This window comes from Puntigrus tetrazona, chromosome 10 (assembly GCF_018831695.1).
Source record: "Puntigrus tetrazona isolate hp1 chromosome 10, ASM1883169v1, whole genome shotgun sequence".
Lineage (NCBI taxonomy): Eukaryota > Metazoa > Chordata > Actinopteri > Cypriniformes > Cyprinidae > Puntigrus > Puntigrus tetrazona.
This window is the reverse complement of record NC_056708.1, coordinates 14,336,885-14,355,378: the sequence shown is the minus strand read 5'-3', so window position 1 is coordinate 14,355,378 and position 18,494 is coordinate 14,336,885. Positions and strand designations below refer to the sequence as shown.

Below are 18,494 nucleotides of genomic sequence, written 5' to 3'. Positions count from 1 at the left end.
ACTCATCCAATTGTCTATAAAGCCTATGTTGTTCTGCGGGCACCACTTAGACATCCAGCCATTGAGACCCAGCAATCTGCTGTGAATCTCATCACCCCGGTAAAGCAGGAGGGACCAGAGCAGATTACATTGTCCGACATCGTGCTTGCAAATTCACACACCTCTTTAATATTATTTTTAGTGATCTCCGACTGGCGAAAGTCGAACATCATTAGCGCCGACGTGAATAACAATCTTACGAAATTTACGTTTAGCATTAGCCAGCACTTTTAAATTTGACAAGATGTCAGACGCTCTGGCTCGGTAAGCATTGGACTATGGTGGCTGGTGTCTCTATTTTCACGTTCGCATACAATAGAATCGCCAATTACTAGGGCACTTTGATCAGGTTTCTCAGTGGGTGCGTCACTGAGTGGGGAGAACCTGTTTGATGTTCTGATCGAACGGATGAGCGGTGTTTTGACCCGCGACTAGCCCGCCTCACGGTCACCCAATTGCCCTGCTGCACGGGCTCTGAAGCTGGAACCGAACAATGTACATGATTCACTGTACTAGTCGCATCCAAAGCAGTATCTACAGCCCTCGCATTCTTACTGTCCTCAATTAAAGTTTGATACGTGTCTCTAATTCTAAAACCTTCTCTGTCAGCCTAGCTATTTCCCCTGCATTTATCACACGTGAATCCCTGATCGCTAACAGAGAAGGACAAGCTATACATGTGACAGACAGTGCAAGTGACGATGCAGGAGAAGCCATTTACTCACCGTAAGGATTCACTTACCACTCTTGTTTTGATGAGCTTGTGAAAATGGAGCTTAACGAGCGCGAGGAACAAATGAACAGGAGCGGGGAAAAAAGCCCACAATCGGCGCGAAAAACGGTGGTGGGAGCGAAGTGAATCGCTAACGAGTACTAACTCACCGCCGAGTTTTAGATTAAAGCGAACGAACTAACAGCAGTCTAATTAGTTAGATTAATTTAATAGTATCAACGATATGTACACAGTTAAATTATATTTGATCGTTAGAGAAGAGGTGATAAATTGAAAAGCGAAGCTACACGCAGCTACAAACAAACCAACCTCTCAGCAGACAGGAGCAATCGAGCCTCAGCCAAAATTATCTAACAGACAACGCCTCATGTACATATTCATATACCGGTTTAGTGTAATTGTTTTAAAATGATTATTAATGTAAAGTCATCTTGCTGTGCTAAATCAGCAGATCCTTTTGGTGTTTAGTGTTAAATCAGTTTAATGCTGTATTATTTTTATGGGATATTTATATAATACCTAAACAGTATATCTTGTAATAAAAAAGCTATTAAGATTCTGAAACTCCTGACAGCGTGATTAAAGTGACACAAAAAAAAATCTATTAATGCAAGAAGTGGAATTAAACATAGAAACTCATTTCCCTTTGGTTTTACCCTTAAAAAGAAAGATCAACTCCATGCAAAGTGTAAAAAAAAGTAGGCAATGGACTGACTGATGTAGTAGATTTGATTATTTTTGAGGGCAGACTACAGTTCTCAATCTACAGATTTTTTTTAATTAAAAGTCTGTTAAATGCAAACATATGAGTCCAAGACGCAAAACAATTTAACTTCACACAACTGGTGACAAACAGCTAAGAACAAAACAGGATGTCAGAAAATAGGCCATGAAGGAGACCTCAGTCCAAAGTGAGTCTTTCTAATTCAGCAGTGGCTGTACGCGAAGCAGGCGGTGTGTCAGATTTCTGGCCCTCCGCTACAGATTTAAAGTGCTGAAGACAGGAAGAAGTAAATAAGCTTGTTAATTACGCAACCCAGAACTGAAACATTTAAAATGCTGTGTCTTAAAAAATGTGAACAAATACCACGTAATACAACACATGCAATCAGTTTTTGCAGATTTTTATATAATATTGTATAGTATCTGAAACTGACCTGTGAGTTTTTGAATTCGGAGTAAAGTGTGAACAGGACGTGAAGTGAGTGAATCCGATTCTTGTACACAGGGATGTCCAGGACTCCTGAACAGTTACGCCAACAGCCATTACAATATAGCCCCCCAAAAAACATGAAAAATATAGACATAAGAAACATGCAACTTACCACAAATAATGTCAACATACTCTGCCAAATCACAGTCAATATCTGCTGTGGGAAGATTGACCTGATGAACAGATGGGAAAGTGAAGGTCAACGTTTGAATTTGCAGATTTTTATTTATGACATTTCAATCAAGATCTAACCTTCCTAAAAGCTCTCAAACTCAGGCGCCACTCTTGCATAAGGCTGTCAATATCCGCATGGGTCTGAAGAAATATACAAGTCTCTTGTTATAAAATGACATAGATGTTGTGTTCTGTATTTTTCTGGATGTTCATGGCTGGTTCATATCAGTGCTTGCCTGGTGTAGTGTACAGTCGCTGGAGGCTTGGACCGATGCAGCTCACTAATGCTCTCGATCCAGCTGTCTATGGCTTTCGGGTTCTTCTCTGGGTTTTCAACGCTCTTTACTTTCACTTCCTGTGAAAGAGATGTGCATCACTTTCTAATTTTACTTATAGTATAGACCAAAATTAGTACCTCAATTGTTCTAGTGAGCGTGTGTGAACTCACGGCAACGTTGTGTTGTTTGCTGTTCTCTGAGAGCCACAGGGAAAGCACTGTTGGGTCTGACTGTTTCGTGCACGGCTCATCCAGAACCAGGAGACCCAGATTGTCGGCCTTCCCATCTGGCCTTGGTACCTGTGAGTTGAACAAAAACAATCAGAAACTTTTATATTGGACACCCATGTCCAGTTCAGATGTGTGAACTGTCACTCACTTTGAGGAAAGCATCAATGTCTCCCACAGCTGGGATGAAATCAGGGATAAAGGGCTTCAATTTGTGGTCAAGCTCTATCGTCTGTGGAGTATACCTAAAAGAATATATATTTTCCAGATTGTTGCATGTTGGTCAAACGGTGTTATAAACCATTCATTGGTGGAAAGCTCATTTACTGTGTTTTCAGATGATGTATAAATCTCATTTTTAATCCCTTATTTTTAATACACAACATAACAATTACATTAAAGTTAACTAAATATTATTTAATTTCAAATTATTTCAAAATTTACCATATTCAAACGTGTGAAAATATTATTTGATTGTGTTTAAATAGCCCAGACAAAAAAGGGGTATTTTATTTTACTTAATATTTTGAGATGCTCAGGTAAGCCAAGGACAAAATGACATGATTCTCATGTGATGTATGTGTATTCACTGTTAGACGTTGTTAGCAAATAAATGTAATGTAATTTTCATACTGTCCACATGGTCAAAAGAGCTCATAGCTGAAGAAGCACTGCTTTGCATGGCAGTTTTTAAAGGTCAGTTTGCCAGATGTTTCGTGTATAGGTGCACATCAAATGCAGAAGGTGTGAAGTCTGCGAATGCAAACCTTGTGATGTACTGAAAAAGCTCTTTGATCTCCGCTGTCACAGGAAGATGTTCATAATCGGCTGGGTCGTATGCACTATGAGAAATCATCCAAACACACACACACAAACACACACGTTTTTATTTTAATAAATAATAAAAAAGCTTCACTTCTTTTAGCACTACTGATAAAACATTTACTTAAATGTTGCAACTCAAAAACCTGTATATCTCTACTAAAAGTAAATGAAACATTAATATCATCTATCTCTTCTTTTATATTAGACAGAAGATGAACAGCCAGACCCTTCTGGAGCAGATCCGGGCTCCCCTTCTTCTTCATCAGACTCTGAGTCATCAGAATCATCTTCGTCATCATCGTCGTCATCATCCTCTTCATCTTCTTCATCGTTCTGATTAGAAGCACGGGCACCAAGTGGTGGCTCTTTTTTTCTCTGCTGTTGGATGCGAACAGGTCATTTCAACGTAATTTTATCCATTAGCCGAATATGTTAGTAAACTTACTTTAGTGTCCTCTTCTAGTTTATCGCCAGCGTAAGAGGCCATGGCGCTGTGCTTCTGCCTGCCTGACCTCCTGGAAACTGAAATAAAGACATAATGGCATGAAAAACGGTTGATGAACCCTTGGTAAGTCAAATGTAAAGACGTGGAAAACAGTCTGACCTATCTGTCTTGGGGATGGTGTGTGCACACTGGTCGCTTCTTCTGCATTCACCTCAAAACTCTCGTCGTATGGCTGGTTGGTTCTGAGTTGAATCTGTTTGCAGGTATTATTTACACTTTCTAGTTTTATACTAACACTGGGTTTCAAAATGTGCCTGGAGATGCCTACTGAGATATTTTTAGGTGTCATTGTGATACTAAAACTCTGCTGACTCAAAACATGTCTGTGATGCCCTTAAGTAACTTACTATATAGGTTTAGAAGTAATACTTTTCCAGCTAGTTTAGCTGTTTAGCTTTACGGGACTATTATAACCTAGCAAAAAAGCAACCAATAACCATTATCGTCATGTAACTTCGTAAATTATTTGGCCATGTGACACATAAACATTAAGGCTTAACAATGTTTACTGAAGCTTAGTGTTTGACGCACGCGTTGCATCGATTTACGAGCTGCATTGAACAGTGAGTAATAAAATACACCACGTGTGTATTACATAGTTTATTACGTATTTAACGTTGTATCCGAGATTAAATTTTTGGCATTTGCACGATAATAACAAACCTTTTGTCGCTCAGACGCCTCCATGAAAACACGGTGTACTGTTGTCAAGGAAACTTGATCTCGCGAGATGTTCAGCGGAAGTGCGTGAGAACGCCAGTTTTTTAAACTCCGAGCCGAATTTATTATTTCCCGACGGCTTCGTTTAAACTCATAACGAGTGAGGGGTGCTTTAATAACATTGCAGGTTTGTGTGTAGTTCAAAGTGCTTTATAATTGAATAATCTGTTTCGCAAAAAGCCCCCTATTTACGTGTGCATTATTTGCATAATACAATTGAATGATGTGCTGTTTGTAGGTTATCGAAATAAAAAGCACATCAGATACAATATACATCAAACATTTATATTAATAAACGTTTCTAAATTCTATCAAAGTACAATGATGAAGCAAATGCATAATTATTTTTCCAGTCCACAAGAAGTCAAATAAGATGTTGAGCTTAAATGATGTAATGAATACCTAATAAGCAGATTGAATGGTTGTAGAAATGTCCGCATAAACTTTTCTAAACCCAAAGAAACCACGAGAAGACATGTGGCTTCCCTCAATCCTCTAAGGTGTGGCAAGAGAAAGAACGGAAAATTAGCCTACTAATCTCTTTACACTTTTTTTTTTTTTAAATCTGGGACATTAGTGAGTGAATAGTATGGGGTAAAGCTGAGATTTGTGATTTGAGTCACAGAGTAAAGAAGAGCTCGACGTGACTAAAAGCACAGCAGTTCTAGGCATCATGGATCAGCTCTTGAGAACAGGATGTGGTTCTTAGCACATTTTCTTGTTGGTTCAGCTTTGCAAACTTTTTTAGCTCAACTAGACACTACCTAAGGTATACATAAACGATAGAATCGTTTTTTTGATGTGCGAATAGAATATTTTTGACATATTTATGCATTCGTTGGCCTATGCAATGTAAAGCACTGTAAATATTTTTATTAATTCATCACAAACGAACATCTGAGATAATACAGCAAAACGCAATGTAATTACAAGTTACAACTTGATGTTTTATATTCATTAATGACACTTTTACAGGCATTTGACATCGATATGATAACATTGACATGATAATTGTTGATTAGGTGCTTTGTATGCAATAATGAATGGTTGCAATACTAATGAAATATTATACATAAATTATTACAGGATGCAAAATAAAGTTTTTAAGGTGTCTTCTGTAGTGTGCCAGCGGCAACTGAATTCAAAACTTGAAAATGGTCACAGTTTTGAAGTGCAAGATTTTAAACGTTATCGTCGCCCAATGTGGTTTTGATGCTTTCCACTTTATGCTGATCTGACGTTGCAGATTACACAGATGTGAGAACATTCTGCACAATCTGTCACCCTGCTCTCTGCAACCAGGCCTATAAATAAATCAACACAAGAGAAGTCGCAGGGGTAAATTGGATTTGTTTGAAGACCGTTTCAGAAGCAAACCAAAATCGGACATTTGACCCTAGATCAGCACTTCTTTTAATATGAGCTCCAGTCCAGTTCTCAAACATTTCTCTTGGTGTTAATGAGCAGATCTCTGTTGAATTCAGCCTCCAGATTGCCAGCTCCACTCTTTCCTCCTGGAGGATCCGTAATCAGAGTGAGTTTGTTAAACACTCCACGGCCAAAATAGTCAGCGATGACAGAGAAGCCGTCGTTAGAGCATTTGAGCTACGAGAGAGAGAAATGTCTATATTTGAGTATTTAATTGGCAAACACACTGTATTTCGATCAATTTAAAATGTCCTGAAGTAAAAAAAGTATCTATACCTGTCTGTGAAAATGATCATGAAGATCTCGTTTCTGATCTTGCGCACGCAACATGTCCATCACTTTCCTGTTCTCAGGGGTGCAGGTGGGGCACTCGGCCTCGCTCTCTGCAAAGCTCTCCAGGCAGTGCTGATGGAAAGAGTGACCGCACAGGAAGTGCACAGACGGCAGCTCTAGTGGGCTGTTGCACATGCTGCACTTGGTCTTTTGGAAGATCTTTGCACTGAAAGAGCAACGTAATCATGTTATTTTAAAAATAAACATGAAATTCCTACGCTATCAACTGTAGCATAATATTTTAATGCCGTTGACTAATAAATGAATCCTTGATTTGCTCACCAGGTTTTAAGTTCCTGTATCTCAGCTCGAAGGTGGGCCGTTTCCTCTCTATACTGTCGAATCTTTCTTTCATCTTCCTCGATCTGTTGGGTCTCCCGCTCCAGTTTATTTATCAGGTAGTCTTTTATGACTGAGAGAGATGCTGTGGAATTATGAGCCAAAGTCTGCACCACTGCAACATAAACATTCATAAAAGGTCCAACTTATGCTGACAACATTAGTTATACAGTCTAAAATTAACCACGAAAACCAGGCGATATTAAAACGTGCTAAAATGTCACAGCCATGTATCGATGTGTGAAAAACACAAGAGGTTTTTTTTATGTATCCTTTTACTTACCCAGAAGTGGAGGCATCAAGTTGTTTTCATCAATGTGCTGCAGGACTTCACTAATGTAGGCCTTACAGTTTTCTTCTTTGCGTGCAAAATAGCCTAGAGCCTGTTCCCACAAACACACTTCACTGTCCCCATAGCGTTTACAGGCCTCCACGACTTTCCCATACTCCTCATTCTGCATGTGGTAATGCATGATCTGCTGGTACCTGCAGAAATACACCGTCCTGTCAGCTTTGCTTTCGTGCTCAGTGTAATGCAAGTTTAGACGTATTAAATTCTGAAATGAATTCAGTCAGTAATTGCGATCTGTTGTCACACAAGGCTGTAGTATGGTTGTGGAATGACGTAGATCATTTTTATAGCATGTTACGAGTAAATGAGATCGACATTTCTAAGAAATAGCGCTTACAGTTTGCCCTTTTCATACAGATACAGCACTCCTTCCTTGAAGTTGTGCATCTGGCAGAGCACCAGGGCTTTGTCAAACACGGTGTTGTCGCTCCTCAGCAGGGACAGTGCTGCCTCCTGCAGGACTTTCTTCTTCTGTCAGAACAAAGACAGGAAGTTGGGTTTCTGTAGTATATGCTTTTACAACAGTAAGACCCCCTTTAATAATACTTAATAATGCAGCTACAAAAGATAAGACCACATGAGATCGGTTTAATGTTTTTCTCAAGATGCAATATTATTGAAACTCTGGCCAGTCATAAACTTGTGATTACTTTATAGCAAAAAAAAATAAAAAGTCTAAATACTAAAAAATGTCAATGCCTTTTATTTTATTTTCATTTTAAGAACTAAAAGCTAAAATCAATCTTGTTAAATGCTGCCTTATACTGTGCATTTATGAAGTAGCAAGCATTTATGAATTGCTTAAATCATAAATCAAACATCTGATAAATATCAAATTTCTAAACAAAAAAAAGTCAAATTCTTCAGAAATCCTCAAAGCGTTCCATCAGATCTTGCAGGTGCAGATGTTGTCATTAATAACATAATATGAGACACATGTGTGTGAGATATGTTTACAGATTGCACAAAGCATTTTTTATTTTACCCCTGGGTCCTGCTCATGTGCCCAGTCCTGAAGTCTGAGCTCTAGCAGAGTGTCATAAACTCCCTCAGGTGAGAACGGATCCACTTCGATCATGTGTTCCAGGAACGCTCGCAGCTCTCGTGGGTTATTGGCAAATACTGGGATGAACTCTTCTGGATTGGCCTGTAAAAAGGTATGTGAATTATTTTATTTGTCGGTGGTGGATTATTTATAGGTGCTAATGTTAATGCCAGACCTTGTTTTCTGCAGGCCTGTCCAGACTGTCCCTGTCGGTTGAGTCTTTGCTGGGGTGATAGTCAGTGCAAAGGCGTTTTAAGAGGATAGTGGTGCTTTCAGGCACATGATGCATTAAAATCTTTCCGTAACGCTTCATATTACTCTCTGCTTGATCAAATGGCAACCTTCCAATATAGCGTAAAGCCTCCTGATAATTCTGAAAAGAAGTACTGGTTTAAGTATTGGCTTACATTAAAGCTTTATTTGTGTGTCATAACAGTATCATATATTCACCTTTAAATCCTCAAGCTGGATCTTTAGATACCATTCATGGTGCATGTGTCTCTCTGCCAGAAACACGGCGTGACTGTGATAACCGGCCTGGCGTAACACCTTGATGGCAATCTCAACATCAAAATGCACCTCGCTTTCATTGCTCTACATTTAGAGGAAGGATGCAGAGTTTAAAAAGGATTGTTTGTGATCATCATTCAAAAAGCTTAAAATGCACTTTCAAGCCAAAAATCTCTTTTATACAGACCTTTATGAACTCTTCCAGCTTGGAGCTGTCCTTCAGTTTGGTGTAACAGTTGAGCAGTAGAGTAGTGTGGTCAGCATTGGCCAGCGACTGTCTGTGGAGAGCCTGTAGGTACGCTGTCAAGTTATGTATCCTCTGTGCATCCAAAAATTTACGGATTACGTATGAGGGTTCGAGCTTCCCAATGGTGCTGAGAGAGACAGGACACAACCATGACGTGCCTGATTTTAAATGAAACGTGTAGCTAAGAATCTGACCTGCAAATATACCGAATATACTGCTGAATAGCTCCATCATGATCCCCTTTGACATAGAGATGGTCTCCATACTGTCTGAATATCTCAGACAGACCATCATTGTCCAGATGCTGACTTTTAGCCAAGTTAATGGCCATCACAAACAGGTTCTTCTTAAACAGCATCTAAAAAAGGGTAGGGTATATTACTTTTTATTCATTTATTATGTTTTTTAATCCTTAGGTTTTCTTTAATGACAATAACACCGTACTGACCTCTAGCTTAGTCTGCGTGTCTTTTTCCTGCAGCATATACAGCGTTCTGTCCCTCGTTAGGACGTAAAACGAGCCCCATTCTGCCAGAACGTCAATGACATCATCAAACACCGCACTGTAAGCGATGAACTTGTTGTCAAGGTCGTAAATGGTCAGGATGTGCTTTTCTGTAGGGGATGTCTGTCTGCCGCCATAATCAGATCTGCGCAAATTGAATGTCAAAAATGTGAAAAAAAAAGAGACTTACGTCATTGTGAACCATGATTCTTAAAGTACAATTAGTCTTACTTGCTGGGTGATTTGTTGTTGTGTGTGAGCAGCAGCAGGTATCCTCTGTGCCAGTGAGTTAGAAGTTTGCGCCCATCGAAAGCGAAACAGGGTCCTCTCTCATCGGGCTGGTACAAGTACACGCAGTCATCTCCAGCCACTATGAACTGTGAGTCCTGCGAGGGGTCTGTGAGCGCCGAGCAGCGGAGGGCGCAGCCGTGTGTGTCCAGTTCTATACGAGGGTACTCTTTCACGGATAATGTGTAACACTGTCAACATAAGGATAATGCTGCTTTCAGCTCGGTACGATTTTTAATCTGGATTCACACGAAGTAGATCACATTTGGTGCAACTAATTTGTACCTGCACTTTTTCTAAAGTGGCGGCAAACAGGTGCGTGACTTTGCCAGCCTGCCGGAAAGCCAGGCCTGTGATTGGACAGTTGCCTTCATGGAGGCTGAGAGTTTTACTGTGTCTGTCTCTGGTGATGTCACCCTTCGTCAGCACGACACTGCCATCTGTGAAGCCTGACAATCCAACATAGATATAACGGTGGACATAAAATCAAAATAGCTGTGTTTGGGTATAACACCTACTTTTCCTGATCTAATTAATCATTCATGAATAAATCAGGGATTGTTTGTTTCACTTTGAAATGCATCATATTGCAAAAAATATGGGTTATGTTGCAATTTATTGTCACTGAAATTATTTACAATCACGTATTAGAAGTGATTTCAAGATATTTATTATAAACGTTTATTATAAAAGGCTACTTGGCATTTAGTTACTTTTGCAACATTAAAGTGCAATTTTTGTTATTAAAATTTTACTTATAAATGATATCCTTTATAAAAACATTTTTCATACCACATAAAATCCTAACACTCAAATCAACAAAATGTATTAAAATAAATTTGATCTGTATATTAACAAGTTTACAAGATCATATTAAATCTGTCATTTTGGAGGGATGATATAAAAGGAATTTCATTGCTTGCAGTCTTTTTATATCTTGACTTTTAAATACACATGGACTAACAATTGTGACAGTGTTATTTTAGCATAGTTAAAATGTTAATATTTTAAATTAGTTTTATATTTTCAGGGTTTTTTTTTTTTACTTTTTAGTTTTTGTGATTTTAAATACAGAAACTAAATGATAAAGATATTTGTCATTTTATATAATATTACTATATTAATATATTGTAATATTTAATATAATTGTATAGTATTATATATAAATCTATTTTATTTTGTCCCTTTTATTTCAGTTAACATGCATTTTATTATAAGTAAATATTAACTGCTTTGTGAATAAAAAAAAGCCTACCTATAGCCATGAAATTAAGGTTTTCATGTACACTTAGACAAGACACTTCAGTAGGTTTGTTTCCAGGTATGGCAGGAAATATCCGGGTACAAAGAGGACTGCCGCTGTCCTTCTTATCAAGGTTCCACACCTTAACCTGAAGGCCAAACACATGCACTTAGATATCTATCAGCTTACATCTCTAAGGCACTGACGTGCAGCTTCAACAAACACCTTTAGTGATTCTTACCAGAGGATTGATGCCAGGCTCATCCTGACCCACAGATACCAGGATGTTGTGTTGTTTCAGCTGGTACAGGTGTGTCACCCGCAGTTTGTAAGCCTGAAAACTGGACAGTTGCAGGGAGCGGGTCAAAAACCAGATCTGCCCATCCATATGTGCATTGAACGAGTTAAAGAAACCAATCACATATGGCACAACTGAAATCATCACAAATAATCAGCCAGACAGGAATGAGTTTTGGATTCACCACAAATCTAAAACACATGCGTTTTACAAAACGGGACACCCGCAACCAATAAAATACGCTACGTCTTGTACAACTATAATTAGGAAATATATGTAGTATCAGTGTCATCATTGCTAACTAGCCTCAAGCACGACTTCAGCATTTTAAGGATATCTCCAAGCACAATGTGTCCTCGACCTGAATCACAGGCCGCAATTCCCACCGGTAGTTGGAAATTTTTCCCATTTTCGCTCGTATCTTTCACCGTTTCTTTATCGAAAAACACAAAACGTCTCCACTGTAAGAACGCTGCCATTTTCCAAGCAGTTCTTGTTTAGCAAAATCATGTGACTCGCATCACTGTCATGTGACTAGTGTCAGGCTATTCTTGTTTTCTGTATTCACGTTAATATAAAGGTAATAAGGTTAAGCACAAGGAGCCACAAATAAAAAATAAGTCAAATAATTGGTGCAGTTTTTTTAAGCCAAAATACGCAGCAAAAAGAAAATTCTTATTTTTAGCGAATGACCTGTATTTTTAAACATAAACGTACATATGAAGAAAGTCGGTTTAATAAATATCTGTTTATTTTAAATAGAATAAACGTAATTTTATAACTGTTTTATAACATCTAATGGATGCAAAGATGACGTGAATGTACCGGTTCTTTAAAATAAACGAATCTACTCGCAGAGATGAGTCAAAAACTACAACTTGTCGCACAGCTGTCCGTTCCCTATTTCACGTGGACCAATCAGATCCGTGCTTACTTACACGACCGACCACCACTCGCGCGCACTGGTTGGCACGTGGACCAATCGGCGTTCTCCATTCAAGGGTAAAGAGGCGGGACTTACCAGCATAGCGATTAGCGCTTCACTCGGCGAGCAGCGAGTTGTGTGGATCCAATGAGATCACGCCGCGTTCCGGGCCCAATGTGTTAGAACAAGCCGGTGATTGCAAGAGCAAAATCAAGCAAGCGAGGTGGTGTGCTCACAGAGCATTGCTGGTTAATGCGATCTTCTTGACTCCTGTAAGACGTTAGATACCAAGGATCAGCACAGAAAAGTTTTGGTTCATAATTAGGGCAGGATAAGCGTTTCTAAATATTGTTGTTCAAGTGTCAAGAGGGATTTACCAGTCAACAACAGCCAATATAAAACTTGATCTGACTGAAGGTAAGTGCCATGCCATCACTTTCTTTGTTGGATGTGTTTCGGCTCATCTGAGTGGTTGCATATGTTCATAAATGTGTCTTGATCAGTCAAGTACAGTGGTACATCTACTAGACCATCAACCGCGTTTTCGTGTATATATAGATGTATAGAAAGAAAGCGTTCTGTTCACAACGTTCACATTATCAAGCAGTGGAATTACACTTTGACATGGTCATGATGCTCTTCTCATCAGGATCAGGCAACCTCATTCAAGCTTACGTCACACAACAGGCTGTGCAACTGGAAGTTTCCACTTTGCATTTTTAAATCAGCATTAAAAACAGGAGAAACTTGAGCGTAAAAATAAAGCCAAAATAGATTTTTTAATTCATAATGACTGTAGTCTCGTATTCTATTTACTCCTTGGCTCTAATGTCTTCTGCAGGAAATCTCTGAGAGAGTGTTTTCTGGAGGCCCCTCAAATAATTTTTTTTATGTGACCCTTATAAGACACACAGAATTTGTGGGTTTCTGCTTCAGAACTGAACTGGGAAATCAGCTGCGTTCAAGACAACATCCAGAACGTACTGTTGAGGAGGGGCCTCCAGGAACAGGTTTGTGATCCACATGTTCTCAAGCTTTGTCTCAGACTTGTGGGTGGGATCACATCAAATCAGCATGTACCCATCTACACCTGTCACTGGCAGACTGTCTCCACCTGCACATCCATATCTCGCGTTTAGGCAGCTTTTCATATCGAAGTTGTAATGTTGTACTTGTCGGTTTTCGTGATGGTGTTAGACATGACGGTTTGAGGGACTTGCCGGTATGGTTTTGTTTGGCTTCCTGTTTTATGTGCAGGGCTGTCACTGTTGCGCTGTGACTTTTAGCCTACATGCTGTTGATCCAGTCTTTGTATATTTCCTGCAGGTCACAATGAGGGAAAGGCTGTCATTATGGGCTGTTTTCTGCCTAATAGTAGCTTTCCTGCCTTCTCAAACAGGTAAGCACTGTATAAAGTATGATTATGGTCTTATATTTGCTTTGGGGTTGTCTATCAGGATGAATTGATTTAAAACATGTTTACAATCTTGATATTTATGTTGTTGTTTTTTATTTAGGACCTAGTGTTTCAGCTCTCACTGACTTTTGTTTTGTGTTGCAGAATCAGTTGCTGTGATGTCTGTGGACTTGGGCAGTGAATGGATGAAAATCGCTATAGTGAAACCTGGTGTGCCGATGGAGATTGCTTTAAACAAGTACGTTTTAGGACAGCGTGTGTAAAATCCACACACGTGATTTAGAACACATGTCATTTCAGACACCGTTTTACTCCTTTGTAACATTTTTCTTCTTTTGTTTAGGGAGTCCCGGCGGAAAACTCCAGTCGCAGTGTGCTTAAAGGAAAACGAGAGGCTTTTTGGAGATGGTGCTTTAGGAGTGGTAAGTCGCCATGATGCCTTGTGGCATTTGCAACGCATTTAAAATAATCTGTAATGGCTCATTTCCAATTGCAACGTTAATTCATTGTGGAAACAAAATAATTTCATCTATCAGGAAAGCACCCTTTCCATACCAGAATGTTTAGCTAATAATTATTTTAATCTCCATCCCTTCTTTTTGAAGTTAGGTGTTACTTTGGATTAAATGATAATGACTCAAATTAAGCTTATTCACAATTTTCTCTTTAACAATGTTGTAAGTAAACCGGTTTGCTGCTTGATATTTTGTGGAAACATGATACATTTTTTTTAAAACGCATGAAAAACACCTCTTCGTATTTTCTTAAAACCTTGTTGCAGTGTATTTGACAAGCTTTGACTTCAGCATTCTTTAATCATGACAGGCTGTGAAGAACCCCAAGGTGGTTTACAGATTCCTCCAGAGCATTTTGGGAAAGACGGCAGACAATCCGCAGGTGGCACAGTATCAGAAACACTTCCCTGAACACCAGCTGCAGAGAGACGAGAAAAGAGGAACAGTGTTTTTCAAATTCTCTGAGTAAGTAACGGAGCGCTTGCAGGTGCATTAGCTATAACCAATGCGTTTTATATTAACATGAGAAATTAATCTTTTGTATCATCCAGAGAGTTGCAGTATACTCCAGAGGAGCTTTTGGGCATGATATTAAACTACTCTCGTGGTCTGGCCCAAGACTTTGCAGGTTTGATTATAAGGAGTCTCTGGATTGGTTGTCTTGGTCAGATTGATATGTTTAAATGAACCAATTTTTTTTCTTCTAATAGAGCAACCCATAAAAGATGCTGTGATCACAGTACCAGCCTATTTTAATCAGGCAGAACGCAGGGCAGTCTTGCAGGCTGCTCATATAGCAGGTCTAAAGGTCCTTCAGCTTATCAATGATAATACTGCTGTGGCTTTGAACTATGGAGTCTTTAGGAGGAAGGATATCAACTCTACTGCACAGGTACTTCTGAGAGAATTGAAGTGAATTTTATTTATTTATTAGGTCAACAGTGCATCAGTCATTGGTTTTGTTTGTGGGTGGGACTATCTGTTTGGCCAACCAATGGCATTTTGGTTACATAAAGTATAATTTTTAAGTAGGATTTCTGATTAAATTTTTTTTTTTTTAGAACATCATGTTTTATGATATGGGTTCGGGCAGCACAACAGCCACGATTGTCACGTATCAGACGGTGAAGACCAAGGAATCAGGCACTCAGCCACAGCTTCAGATCCGTGGAGTTGGGTTAGTCATGGTTGCCATATTTTCATCCACATTTATTGGCCAGATGGGTGCTTGTGTGTGTGTATATATATATATATAGTATATGTATATATATATGTTATATGTATATATATATGTATATAGTATGTATATATGTATATATGTATATATATATATATATATTATATATATATATATATACACAGTACTTGGTAAGGCTGTTTTCTCTTTATATTTAGATGGACACTTGGTGGCTTTGAGATGGGCTCAGAGATCATCTTGCCAAGCTTTTTAACGAACAGAAGAAATCAAAGAAAGACGTGAGAGAGAATCTTCGCGCTATGGCCAAACTCCTTAAAGAGGCTCAGAGACTCAAGACAGTGCTGAGTGCCAATGCTGAACATATGGCACAGGTATCTCAAACTGAAATTACAATTTATTTCAGTAGTGTGCAATACAGTCTGCAAAAATGAAGAGAAATTCAGCTGTTTTCAAAATTTCATATTGTTGCTCTTATTGTGAGCCATTTTTAACAGTGCATGTTTTGGTCAAAGACGTTTGTCAGGCAAACTTTTTCTTGGCATGAAAATAGCCACCGACGCTGGAATGGCATTTAATGCTAACAGTCAAACAAACAAATGATAGTATCACAACGTAATTTTCTGGTGAAACAAGACTTCTGGTGACTTAAAACCCGTCACTTTCGTACATTCAACTGCAAATTCACAAGGTTTTGTGTAAAATTCATTTAACAACCACTGGATAAAACAATGTTCCAAACCTATTATTTTTTCATAACAAATTTCACTTGTGTCTGTCGCAATTCAAAAGACAGTCGTTCACTGCTTTCCCTTCATTTTGACTTTTAAATGTGTGAAATGATCAGAGAGTAGACATTTCTAGGTCGCATTCAAATGTAAGCAAATTAGTGAAATTATCAGATGTTCTAACTTCAACTGAAGCATATGATGCTTTGTGATATTCTCAAATCATCCACTTCATGCAGCTTGAGTGTTGCAGTTGTTTTAAAGGTTAAAAGAGAGGGACAAATCAAGATAAGATTGAAGTATTTCTGATTTCATATTAATTTTTGATTTAGGAAATGCAAAGAAACCTGTTCAATACATCTGCCTTCAGTACATATTATCCACGTTGGATGGCCTTGATTAAATAGGTGTTATCAAAGAATGTTTATTTCCTTGACTGGATAAGATTTGTTAGCCTTTATTGTATGTTAACAAAAATAACAGCAGTATGAGGCATTCAGCGTTTCAATAAAATTGTAGTAGTCTGTGTTGTGGCACCTCATTTGATCTGTCTACTTCAACCCAGTCTGGGTGGTTTAGTGACCTCTTGTTCTCTCTCTCCAGATTGAAGGTCTGATGGACGATATAGACTTTAAGGCAAAAGTGACTCGCTCTGAGTTTGAGGCACTCTGCGAGGATCTGTTTGACAGAGTACCAGGACCTGTGAAAGAAGCTTTAGCTGCTGCTGAAATGAACATGGTGAGGAGCTAAAATTATGCCACTAGCTTTAGACGGGTTTTCTAAATGACCATGATTTATAAATGACCTGAAATACCTTTGTCGTCAAACAGGATGAGATTGAGCAGGTTATTTTGGTCGGAGGATCCACCAGGGTGCCCAAAGTGCAGGACGTGCTTCTTAAAGCTGTGGGAAAGTATGTTTTTGTGCTTTATAAATGTCCTGTTTACCCTACTAGTAGACACTTGATTGGCTCTAAGTGGAAAAAGTTGCTCCCAGGAGCTGAGTGATGTAGTTACAACATCAACCAGCAGGGGCAGACTGGGATAAGCTAACCAGCCGAACTTGACCCCTTGTTATGGACTAGTATTTTAGCTTTGGTTCTTTCATTAAACTCAGAAACGTTGAAGAAAATCTAACACAGTTCCAACATCTAATACAATTAGCATTCATTAACAACTGAATAGATATTCAGCATTTTTTTTCCAGTTGAAAAAAAATTCAGTTTGGCTCAATTTTTTGTTCTTTTGTCTCCAGAGAGGAACTGAGCAAGAACATCAATGCAGATGAAGCTGCAGCAATGGGTGCCGTTTATCAGGCCGCTGCGCTCAGCAAAGCCTTTAAAGTCAAACCGTTCTTGGTCAGGGATGCTGCTGTGTTTCCCATACAGGTGAGAGGGTGGAGATGTTATTCTTTTCAAGAATAAAGATTACTAATACAAATCTAATTTAGCCCTAACCAAGACCCCTGAGGTGTTTAATCTAGCATGCATGTTCAAAGATGTTTTCTGTCACCCTCCTTAGGTTGAGTTCAGTCGTGTGACCGACGAAGAGGATGGCCTGAAGTCCTTGAAACACAACAAGCGTATCCTGTTTCAGAGAATGGCCTCAGATCCCCAGAGAAAAGTCATCACCTTCAATCGTTACACGGATGACTTTGTTTTCTATATTAATTATGGAGACCTCAGCTTCCTCAGTGAACAGGATCTGAAGTGTGTCACGGTTTTATTTACTCTGTTTATGTTCGGCTTTATTTGTTTACATCTCTTCAGAAATGTACTCAAATTAACGTCAAGCCAATGTTTCTTTCTCAGAGTGTTTGGCTCTCAGAATCTGACGACGGTGAAGCTGTCTGGAGTGGGCAGTAGCTTCAAGAAACATTCAGATGCTGAATCCAAGGGCATCAAGGCCCATTTCAACATGGATGAAAGTGGGGTGCTAGTTCTGGACCGGGTTAGTACTGGATTTTTGTTTGTAGATTAGTATAAAACTGAAGTTTTATTATTCCAGTATGTTCTTAAACCAGAACTGAATTCTTGACTTTTTAGGTGGAGTCTGTATTTGAAACCATTGTGGAGGATAAAGAGGAGGAGTCTACTCTTACCAGTACGTTTAAGAAGTGCCTAGTGCGTGTGTCTGCGTGTCAGCGTGTCTGCGTGTCAGCGTGTGCGCGTGTGTGTGTGTCTGCTTCACACTCTTTATTTATTTATTTATTTATTTATTTTTATTATTTTTAACACAGAGCTTGGAAACACTATTTCCAGCTTGTTTGGGGTGGCAGCTCTGAGCCAACTGCAAATGTGACTGAACCAGTTACGATGTAAATAGTCATTATTCTGACAGACATTTAAATGTAATTTTATCAAATTAATCTTGACAAATTCAAATTTAATCTTTTTTTTTTTTTCCCTCCTCT

At 38.9% G+C, this 18,494-nt stretch overlaps 2 protein-coding genes and 1 pseudogene across 3 annotated transcripts; 1 reads left to right on the top strand and 2 right to left on the bottom strand.

The window, feature by feature from the left end:
* Positions 1 to 1,487: 1,487 nt before the first annotated feature.
* On the bottom strand, positions 1,488 to 4,814 carry LOC122352444 (intraflagellar transport protein 46 homolog). The gene is made up of 12 exons (XM_043249853.1): positions 4,658 to 4,814; positions 4,094 to 4,187; positions 3,935 to 4,011; positions 3,716 to 3,864; positions 3,432 to 3,506; positions 2,816 to 2,909; positions 2,608 to 2,736; positions 2,396 to 2,514; positions 2,238 to 2,280; positions 2,098 to 2,158; positions 1,930 to 2,015; positions 1,488 to 1,766 (listed from the first exon to the last, which is right to left on the bottom strand). Exons 1-12 carry the CDS (start codon positions 4,679 to 4,681, stop codon positions 1,674 to 1,676), a joined length of 1,044 nt encoding a protein of 347 aa, XP_043105788.1. The 5' UTR covers positions 4,682 to 4,814; the 3' UTR covers positions 1,488 to 1,673.
* A 753-nt stretch (positions 4,815 to 5,567) lies between these two features.
* On the bottom strand, positions 5,568 to 11,819 carry LOC122352843 (vacuolar protein sorting-associated protein 11 homolog). 2 transcript variants are annotated; one of them, XM_043250547.1, is made up of 17 exons: positions 11,640 to 11,819; positions 11,246 to 11,394; positions 11,017 to 11,152; positions 10,047 to 10,210; positions 9,705 to 9,952; positions 9,417 to 9,618; positions 9,175 to 9,326; positions 8,909 to 9,095; positions 8,662 to 8,805; positions 8,387 to 8,584; positions 8,152 to 8,313; positions 7,504 to 7,637; positions 7,098 to 7,300; positions 6,758 to 6,929; positions 6,419 to 6,641; positions 6,123 to 6,319; positions 5,568 to 6,018 (listed from the first exon to the last, which is right to left on the bottom strand). In XM_043250547.1, exons 1-16 carry the CDS (start codon positions 11,779 to 11,781, stop codon positions 6,152 to 6,154), a joined length of 2,784 nt encoding a protein of 927 aa, XP_043106482.1. In that variant the 5' UTR covers positions 11,782 to 11,819; the 3' UTR covers positions 5,568 to 6,018; positions 6,123 to 6,151. The 2 variants fall into 2 exon arrangements, with proteins under 2 accessions (XP_043106482.1, XP_043106481.1); XM_043250546.1 differs by having other exon boundaries at positions 5,568 to 6,319.
* A 516-nt stretch (positions 11,820 to 12,335) lies between these two features.
* The window catches only part of LOC122353228, a 10,149-nt pseudogene continuing 3,990 nt past the window's right edge, over positions 12,336 to 18,494 (top strand).